Source organism: Euprymna scolopes, unplaced genomic scaffold (assembly GCF_053919585.1).
Source record: "Euprymna scolopes isolate OS-2025 unplaced genomic scaffold, ASM5391958v1 sca464, whole genome shotgun sequence".
NCBI classification, from domain to species: domain Eukaryota; kingdom Metazoa; phylum Mollusca; class Cephalopoda; order Sepiida; family Sepiolidae; genus Euprymna; species Euprymna scolopes.
Genome location: NW_027633507.1, coordinates 1 through 10000, shown reverse-complemented (window position 1 = coordinate 10000; position 10000 = coordinate 1). Strand labels below are relative to the sequence as shown.

The 10000-nt window shown below is 38.5% G+C and overlaps 1 protein-coding gene across 1 annotated transcript in view; it reads left to right on the top strand.

Annotated features, from left to right (window-relative positions):
* The window catches only part of LOC145274809 (uncharacterized), a gene marked incomplete at both ends in the record, with an annotated part of 35407 nt that extends 25410 nt beyond the window's left edge, over positions 1-9997 (top strand). Inside the window, 4 exons of the mRNA XM_080127484.1 lie at positions 547-1341; positions 5606-5801; positions 8334-8550; positions 9550-9997. Of these exons, the coding sequence (XP_079983610.1) occupies positions 547-1341; positions 5606-5801; positions 8334-8550; positions 9550-9997 (1656 nt within the window). The remainder of the gene's footprint in view (positions 1-546; positions 1342-5605; positions 5802-8333; positions 8551-9549) is intronic.
* Between the last annotated feature and the right edge of the window lie 3 nt (positions 9998-10000).

Genomic DNA, 10000 nt, shown 5'->3' with positions numbered 1-10000 from the left:
AGAGAGAAAGGAGGTGAGAGAGAGAGAGAGAAAGGGGGTGAGAGAGAGAGAAAGGGGGTGAGAGAGAGAAAGGGGGGGAGAGAGAAAGGGAGAGAGAGAGAGAGAGAGAGAGAGGGGGGTGAGAGACTGCCTTTCTAAAGAATAATCTTTTAGGTTGGTTGATTGGTTGTTTTACGGCATATCAACCCTTTTCAGGTTATTTTAATGCCATATACAGTTATTTTGAAGAATTTGTTTTTTTAATAGAATGCTTTGTTTTTTAAAGTCGGTTTCTATTTAACCCATAGTTGAGACCCTAACAAGTACTACCACTTCGGGTGAGAGTGGACCTGGGAGCAATGGTAATTATGATTGGAATTCGAAAAAATTAATTTTAGTGAACAATTATATTTATTAAAACATCTTGCACTTTTCTGGTATTAAAAAAAAAGAACTCTATATTTAAATTACAGTGGTCTTCCTAAATATCTTGCATTTTCTCTTTACATATAGCCTTTTCTGAATATTTTTGATTTATTACGATTTTTTTTTTTTTTGCCTTCGTAGGTTGTTGAATCGGACGATGACTATGGCCACGTTGGAATGGCCGTGTTGCTACAAGAGGCGGCTAAATTTGGAATCTGCCTCGTGTCTTGTTACCGAGTCAATCCTCAAACTACCGGCGCCCAGATAATTAACGAACTCCGGAAGATTCCGCACGTGAAACCGACAATCGTGATTATGCCGACAAAGGACATCCACAAATTATTGGAAGGTGTGAGATCCACGGGAGCAGGAGGGGAGTTTGATTTCATCGGTCTCGAAACCTGGGGAACCTTAGAGCACGTAGTAGAACCTTTCAAGGTTGAAGCCAATGGTGCGCTAACCATCAAGCACAGGACACCTCCCATGGCTGACTTTATGCGCCACCTCCAGAGCCTCGATTTGACGAGAGACAAGACAAACCCGTGGTTGGCGGAATGGTGGCAATCTCTGTATCACTGCGCCTTCCAATCGGTGAACACCGGTGGATTTGCAACCATCTGCAACACGTCAGTGGCATCGTACCAGATCACCAGCGCCCCCAACTTCGTTCTAGATCCGCAGGCGGCCCCAGTGATCAACGCCGTGTACGCCTTTGCCCACGGTCTGCACGCTTTACTGACTGAAATGTGCGGAAACGGATACAACGGGGTCTGCAGCGAGTTCTTCACTTCTCGTTTCACGGGCAAATATCTTGTGGAGAAAATGAAAGAAGCCAGTTTCCGAGACGCAGGAGGCGACCTGTTTAGTTTCGACAAGGAAGGGTATGGAAGTATAACATATGACATCTTTAATTACTATGGAGGAAAATACACTCAGGTATGTTATTTTATTTACAATTCAATGTTATCTATAATATAAAAAACACCTGTCTGTTTAAATGTATATATATGTATGTATGTATGTATGTATATGTGAGGTCATGTCATATGCTACTGGTACCATGTAACTCAGTACTCCCTGCTTCATGGTCGAGTCACTGGTGACTAAACTGGTTCCCCCACCAGGCTTGTTTGGTGAGGAGGGTCGCTAGTCTCCCTGAAGGATTAAAAACAAGACCTTCCAAAGGGCGAATGGACCCTTTTTCGGGGTCAACGGCCAACTAGTACCGTGTGTGTTTGTGTGTATGTATGCGTGTGTTGGTGGTAGAGAGGGCTCCCGTAAGCTGTGGTTAAGGCAACCTTTCTTGGAGAAGCAAATCTCTGATTTAAAAAAACCATAAGGTGGGAGACCAGTACCCGCATTAAGCTGGTCTGCAGTTTAACTTGTTGCTGGCTATCTTGCTCTTGCTTGTTGCTGGATCTCAAAATTTTGAACAGAGAGAGAGAGAGAGAGAGAGAGAGAGAGAGAAAGAGGGAGAGAGAGAGACTTAGCTGTCGTACAAAGCTAAGACTCTGTAACATCATCTGTGTATAGATACTCCCTCAGGCATTTGTCTATTAAAATGGCGATGGAAGTCATTTTTGGACTCATGGACTTTAAGTGCCTGAGAGAGTGGCACTCGTCTGACAAGACGTTGCAATCATCATCATGTATGTATGCCTAAAAATTTAAACAGAGGCGACGGATTTTGACGAGATCGGTATCGTTTTGAAGCTCGACCGTTTGGACAACAAATACCGAAAAATTGGCTAAAAACATTATTCCTTCCTAGATCATAAAGGAGGCTCAATCTTCAGGGGTCACTAAGATATGACTCAATTTTTCTGGACATCTATACTAATTGTTAATATCAGTGAAAAAATGATCTTCGGACCCACTCTCAAATCAAAGATTCGAATTTCTTGTAATGCAGAGCCACCCCTCTTTTTTTACATGGGTATCACCACTTATCAAGGCCTTGATGCCACTCGAGGATAAAGGTTAAAGAGTGTACAGTAGAAATTGGACGTACCTGGCTCTTATATAGATAGAGAATTGCATCAGCAGTGAGATATCTACTGGATCGATAGAAGGATCCCACCATTTTTCCGGCGGGTCTGGTAACGGACTCAATGTACGTGTTCCACTTAAGATCAGGAGTAAAAGTCAAGCCCAGAAGCTTGACAAAACTGGAGGCCTCCCCAAGACGAGAGCCATTCATTTCAATTGGTGCCAGATGGGGGCAGAGCGTTGATGATGTAAAGATAAAAGCTTTTCTTTAGTAGAGGAAAAGAAGCATGTTATCAACACTCGAAGAAGGTCGCAGGTGGCAGCGACAGAAACGTTGTGCTAATAACACTCAAGACGAGAATAATAGTCCGATTAATCAACATAACGCAAGCCTTCACATCTCATCTAAAAACAATTAAGAATTGTATAGGAATGGTTTGCAAAGTTTAGAGCTGTAGGTTTTAGCATTGATAAAGAAGACCATCCTCTACAGATGATGCTGAAATCAATTGAGACTAAAATAGTATGAGAATAAACTAAAAGGTTTAAAATATCGAAATACACAATTCATGAACATTTGATTAAATGTTTACTATATCTTTTTGACTTTTCATTTCATTGAAAAAAATCGACTCAAAATTTCCGGACCAGCTGATACAGTTCCAGCGAGCATGAATTCAATGTATATATATATATATATATATATATATATATATATATATATATATATATATATATATATATATATATATATATATTAAACGCAAGCCATAAACATCTCGCATCACTACCAGTATCCAATAATCTCTAGAAAACCACTCATATGTAGAGCATTGTCGTTACATATGGGCTAGCGCAACAACTCAATTTTAGACAAGGTTATAAAAAAAAGGTTCCTCTATCAGATTAGAAAATTTCTTTCCTCTGACAGTATTCTGTATCTCTACAAAGCCACCATTCACCCATGCATGGTGTACCAACTATTAGTCTCTCCCTCTAAACACTAAAGCCCCTAATCTAAAAGGCCCCACACTGTCTGTCAGACTCCAATCCCTGCCCCATCGCCGCAATGTCGCATTTTTTTTTGTGTTTGATTTACAAGTACTTCCATGGAATGTGCACGGACAAACTTGTTTCGCTTGGGCACTATCGACGTAAATAACCCCAACAATCGTGACAATCGGCAAAATTCAACCCCTTCACTCTAATGATCTCCAGATATCTGAAAGCTTTCTACACTGCTAGCTTAATCCCTCGAACGGCTTGAATCTGGAATTCCATCTCTGTGTGACCTCTGATCTCGCCCGAGTCACCATTTTGATCAACACTGACCAGATGTTACCTTTTCAATGCAGTAGGACCCGTAGGTTGTGCTGGTCAGTCTTCCATTCGCTGCCGGGGCTTGTTAGTTTCTCTCGTGTCAGGGTCGATATGCTATCCTCTCGCTGATCGGTCGTCCGCTAAGGAAAAAAAAACACACAGTAATTCACAAATTCGTCTTCCGGTAGGAAGGCACACAATGCACATAGGAAAGACAACAACACTCAGCTTCTTCTAGTCTACTGATTAATTTTGAAACATATATATATATATATATATATATATATATATATATATATATATATATATATATATGTAGTCCACAAATATTGAGTTCATATAGTCGACAATTAGTTTTTAAGCCTTCCCTCGTTCTTTCTCTCTTGTTAGTGCGGCATTAGTAATACGGGGCGTCGTGAAGCAATCACTCTCAACTGAATAACTCTTTGACTGACCGAGTAATTAACGTTTTGGGCTGTGCACACCATTATATATTGTAGAGCAGTGTAACATGGGGTGTTCCCCTCCCCAAATAATCAACCACGACAGCGTCACTTCCCAATGTCTAGATTGGTTCCTTTTTTTTTTTTTTAGAATTCCCACACAATCTTACCTGGAATTGTTGCGAGTTGTTTATCAGACTTTCAGGGTCACACTCGTAATCTTTCAGGTCAAATGACTGTTCTTGAAGTATAAACATTCATTCTCCAATATATAGAGTTTCATCACTTGCACCAGTTCACTGCATATGTTTCAGCTCAACCTTTAAAGTGACATTGTGTAGACGAATAAAACCCAAGATGAATATAATTTATTATTTGTGATTTTCTCTCAGCAGATATTTTTGCTGTCGCCCGGGCACACCATATTTAATAAAGGGTTATGTTTTCCCGTTTGTTATAGTGACTTTTAAATTTTCGCTCGCTCCCTTCCTTGGGGAACCCAACCACCCTTCGGGTCGGTCATGTCACATCTGCTCCCTGTTTTTCCTGACTGTAGCAACATGCATACATTTCAATGTAATGTGAACAAATATCTTGCTACCCCCCCATGAATCTGGCCCTTAATTCATCGTAGTCTCAGTGGCAGAATATAAATAACAAATATACAATAATTTTATTGTCCGATAAGTGAAGCACTTCTTTATAGAGCCAAATTGAGGAACTGTGATGGAACAAAGGAGTTCCTCTGCAGATGGCTACACACATATTATTTCAAAACATTTTTTTACATAGGCATCACCACTTATCAAGGCCCGAAGCCCCTAGAGGACAAGAGTGTATAGTAGTCAATTGGACAATATAGTAATCGTTAGTAATGGAAATTCGGTAAATTTGTTAACGTGGAACGGCTCATCAAGAACTTGTTTACATTGGACTTGAAGACAACCGTACTGTAGCCAGCTGGAAAGTAGGCAAACGGAAGACAGTTCCACAGGCGTGCGGTTCTAGGAAAGAAGCTTTGTTCATGGAATCTATGTTTAGGTTTAGGTACAGATAAAGAGTGAGGGGGGGAATTATTGATAGTGGTTTCAGCTAGACGAGTGTCTCTTGTGAAAGAAGGAAAGAGAAAGAAGGAAAGAAAAATCAACGCCTCGATACTTGCTCAAGGTCACAGTGCTGCCACTTGCTCACGTCTGGCAATACGTAGTTTAAAAAAAATCCCGTTTTTGTGGGTCACCCTGTATAAATAAACATAAAACGTCAAATTTTATATTTACTCCCGATTTTACACGATGAACACAATAACTAGTGATATGCTGATGATGTCTCTGCCATATCAAACGATGACAATAGGCTCTTACATTTCACTAGCAATGTGTCTTATTTGGGGCGCATAAAAGTTTTTAAAAACTTCAACCTTTTATAGATTTATATAATTTTTTTTCTAGGTCGGCAGTTACAATGTCGTGTCGGGTTCGCTACAGCTATCAAGTATCCGGCTCTACGGTGATGCGCCTCTATCAGTCTTAGAATCAACCTGCCCAGACCAATGTGTTTTGTGTCAATACTTGCTCGGCTTCCGGCCATTCCTCTATATCCCTGGTAACTTGCTCTTACCAGCCGTTTTTGACATTCACTCCAAAGGTAAATATACCACTTTCTGTTAATTTTATTTAAAAAATTTTTTTCTTTAGTCTGTCTGCCTGTTTTTTTTGTCTCTCCGTTCTATCTTTCCCGGAAACTACTGGGAGGATTTCGCTGAAATTCTGTAAGTATCTTTGTTATGATAAAATGTAGGAAATTAAGTATTATGGTATCCGTTCGATGCACAGTTAAGCATTAATAGGGATCAGTATTTACGTACCAATTTTTCTCGGAAACTACTGGTCCGCTATGGCTGAATTTTGTGTGGATCTTTGTTATAACGAGGTGCAGCGAACTAACTATTATGGCATCCGTTCGGTTCAGAGTTAGGGATTTAATATGGATTAATAAAGATTGGGATTTAGTGCAGAAACGGGCGCGAATTATATCATATCCATCCATCAGTTTGACATAAAGCAGAAAGAGAGTTCCACAAAGCTGCAGTTCTGAAGAATTAGTTACTAGAATAAGAAGCTATATTACAATGAGATATATAGCGACAGCTATATATGGCCCGAACAAATCTGCGACAGAGACATTTCATAGCAATCTCTCTTAAACACACACACACATTGGAAGAATGTGCAAAGACACAACGTCGCAATTTGCCCATCCGCACACATGCGATAAAAGGATTGCATTATTCTTCACGCACACTAATACAACAGTGCAGAACGTTCTAGAATTCTCCTATATAAGCTTTTGCAAGCGTAAATCAAATAAATCCAGCCAGTTCAAGGTATAGTTCTACAAATAAACATCATCACAAGCTGACTCCATCTTGTGGGACGTAAAATCACCAGCACAACTTCGTGCACGCCATACACCTTAATTCTCAACATGGAAACTACCATATCGAACGAGAATTAATTCTTTTAAAAAGGTTATTTCGAACCGCTATTTGCATACGTATTGAACACACACACACACACACACACACACACACACACACACACACACACACACACACACACACACACGTTCAAGACGCATACATGTTTTAATGACCATTTTCTTTTCCTTCCTGAAAATAACCAGGTGTGTTTCCTCTCAACATGAAAATCAGTACTCCAAACTTTTTGCCTTTTCTACAAGACACTCAGTAGCAAAGAGTGTCTAATGAAGACTTGTTACAAAATTCTTAACGTTGGAATGATTTAAATTGCTTTTTCTTAAACATGTTAATAAATGTTATCTTTCCCAGTACAGCGATCTCTAGTTCTTTTTTGAATGTCGTTATTTTTCCAAAGTTGTTCACGCCTTTTAAATTAATTGTGGATGTGACTCGGTAGGACCCTTCTGTAAATCGGAGATCTGATTAAATTTATCTTTAACGGTTCAAGTGATATTCTACCTCTTTCGACTTATATAGATCCCTGCACCTGCAATTATGGTTTCTAATATCGACGGATTCCGACCACGAATTGATGCATGCCGACTCACAAGCCATAGTCCTATTGAGTTCAACGCAACGAATTTAACGAGCGAAGCAGGGTAGAGAGGAGACGATTCTTAGGAACACATGACATAATAGTATTTATAGAAAAGACTGATACCAGCAAGCTCACATCAGTTTGTGTGTGTGTGTGTGTGAGAGAGAGAGAGAGAGAGAGAGAGAGAGAGAGAGAGAGAGAGAGAGATTGCAAAGAAGATTTGTAGAGCTAGAGAGCACCTATAGTGTGAGAAAACGTTACCGCGATAAAGAGAAAGTTTTGATGGGGAAGAAAAATCAAAAAGAGTTGATTTCTTGTACGATTGAAAGAGAAAATATTTTTTGCACACTCTTTCTTTCTTTCTTTCTTTCTTTCTCTGTTCTTCTTTTATTTCTTTCTTCCCTTCTTTCTCTTTTCTTCTCTCTTTCTTTTTTATTTCTTTCCCTTTCTTTTCTTCCCTTCTTTCTCTTTTCTTCTTTCTTTCTTTCCCTCACATACTTTCCTTCTTTTGTTTTTCTTTCCATCTTTTCTTTTCTTTCTTTCTTTCTTTCTTTCTTTCTTTCTCTTTTTTATCTTTTATTCTTTCCTTCTTTCTCTTTCTTTCTGTCTGTCTCTTTCCTTCTGTAATTTCTTTCTTTTTCTTTCTTTCTTTCCTTTCTTTTTTCTTCTTCCACTTTTCTTTCTCTTTCCTTCTTTCTTTCTTTCTCTTACCTACTATCCTACTTTTCTTTTTCTTTTCTTCTTTTCTTTCTTTCTTCCGTTTTTTATCTTTCTTTCTTTCTTTCTTTTCTGTCTTTCTCATTCCCCCTTTAATTTCTTTCTTTTTCTTTCTTTTTCCTTCTTTTCTTTCTTTATATCTCTTATTTTCTTTTTCATTTTGTATTTCTTTCTTTCCTTCTTTCTATTTCCATCTTTTTCTTTCTTTCTTTCTTTTTCAATCTTTTTTCTTTCTTTCTTTCTTTTTCAATCTTTTTTTTCTTTCTTTCCTTTTTCTCTTTCATCTTTTCTTTCTTTCCTTTTTTTCCTTCTCTTTCTTTCTTTCTTTCTTTACTTATTTTCTTTCCACGTCATTAATGCATTTCTGTAACATTTCTTGCAGGAGACTCACCGTTTGCTTGTGGCGATATCCGTCTCCATGGAGGATTCCAAAATGCCGAAGCCATGACCTTTGCTCTTGAATTGATTAACTCCGGAAGGTTTAGTGCTCTCAAGGCTCACAACGTTTCCCTGGGCGCACTGGGATTCGATGGTTGCTCCACTCCTGAACAGGCCAAAGCACATACCTATGCTCTCCATAATGGAATGTTCAATCCAAAGTGAGTACCTTACAGTTTTTTTTTTTTTTTTTTTTTTTTTTTTTAACCGCTTTTAATTTCTCCTTTGTTGGAGACCGACAAGAGAAGGTAATCAATCGATTTGACCGAAAAATTGGCGATTTCATGAGTTACGATGACAATAAATGTATTGGTTCATCTTCATTAAATCCCGGGTAAAATCATCTCTCCCTCCCTGATAGTATATATATATATATATATATATATATATATATATATATATATATATATATATAACTACTTCATTTACTATATTATATTATATAATATAATAATAATATTATATATATAAAAATAATATAATATATAATATTATATATATAAAAACGAGAAGCAACCACAGAATTCGCGCATAAGCCTGACGAATCCTATAGTGGATTAAACGCAGAATATTCAGTGTAGCTTAATCGCCATATATATTTTATAAATTACTATATATATATATATATATATATATATTTGTAGTCATCGACATACAGTCCTATTTCGTTGTATCACAACTCATCAGTGCCGCTGGACTAGCATCTCTCCCAAGCCAAGGATTGAACCTAGAACCGTCGTGTTGACAGTCAGCGGTTCTCCCACTCGACCATGGAATTGACGCCCGTAAATAACTCGTCGGAATGTCTATTTAAATAGACACCCGCCACTACCTTTATAGTGCTCAAATCGTCTGTTCGTAAACAAACGTGTGTATGTATGTATAGTATATGTATGTATAGTATATATATGTATGTATAGTATATATATATATATATATATATATATATATATATATATATACGGAGATCAGGGAAAAACAATCTTATAGTTAAATAATTAGAGATTTATAAAGAATCGGAATCGGTATCGGTAATTGTATCGGAATCGGGAAAAATATTGGAATCGTCCCATCACTAATATATATGTAACATTTATATTATAAATGTGCGTGTCTAATGCAAATTCGAACCTATATTAACAATTCTCTTTTCTTTTCAGATATATTGGTCTTCAGAACTTGTCGCCATCCAAATTACAAAGCTGGCTTTCCTATGACAGTGGAAGCACAATCGCAATGTCCTCAATTTTAAGTCCTCTCGACGTCATGTTAGTCAGCCCGGGGGCGACTTCTCCTGCGCTTCTCGACAAGAACACCTACTCCACCTTCTTTAGGACGATGCCCTCTGACATGCAAGTGATTCGGGCGATGGCCAAACTGGTGAAAGAGCTCGGGTTCAGTTACATCATCACCTTGAACGCACCGGACGTAGGGAGCAGGGATTCCGTGCAACTTTTCCGCTTGACCATCGAGGGTCTGGGCGTGTGCATTGCATCGTCGCTCGAGTTTGGAACGGACGGCAGCCCGGATAACATCGTGTATGACATAACCGACTCCAGCACCAGGGTGGTCGTCGTGTTTGCAGAATACGGACAGGATATCGAGAACTTA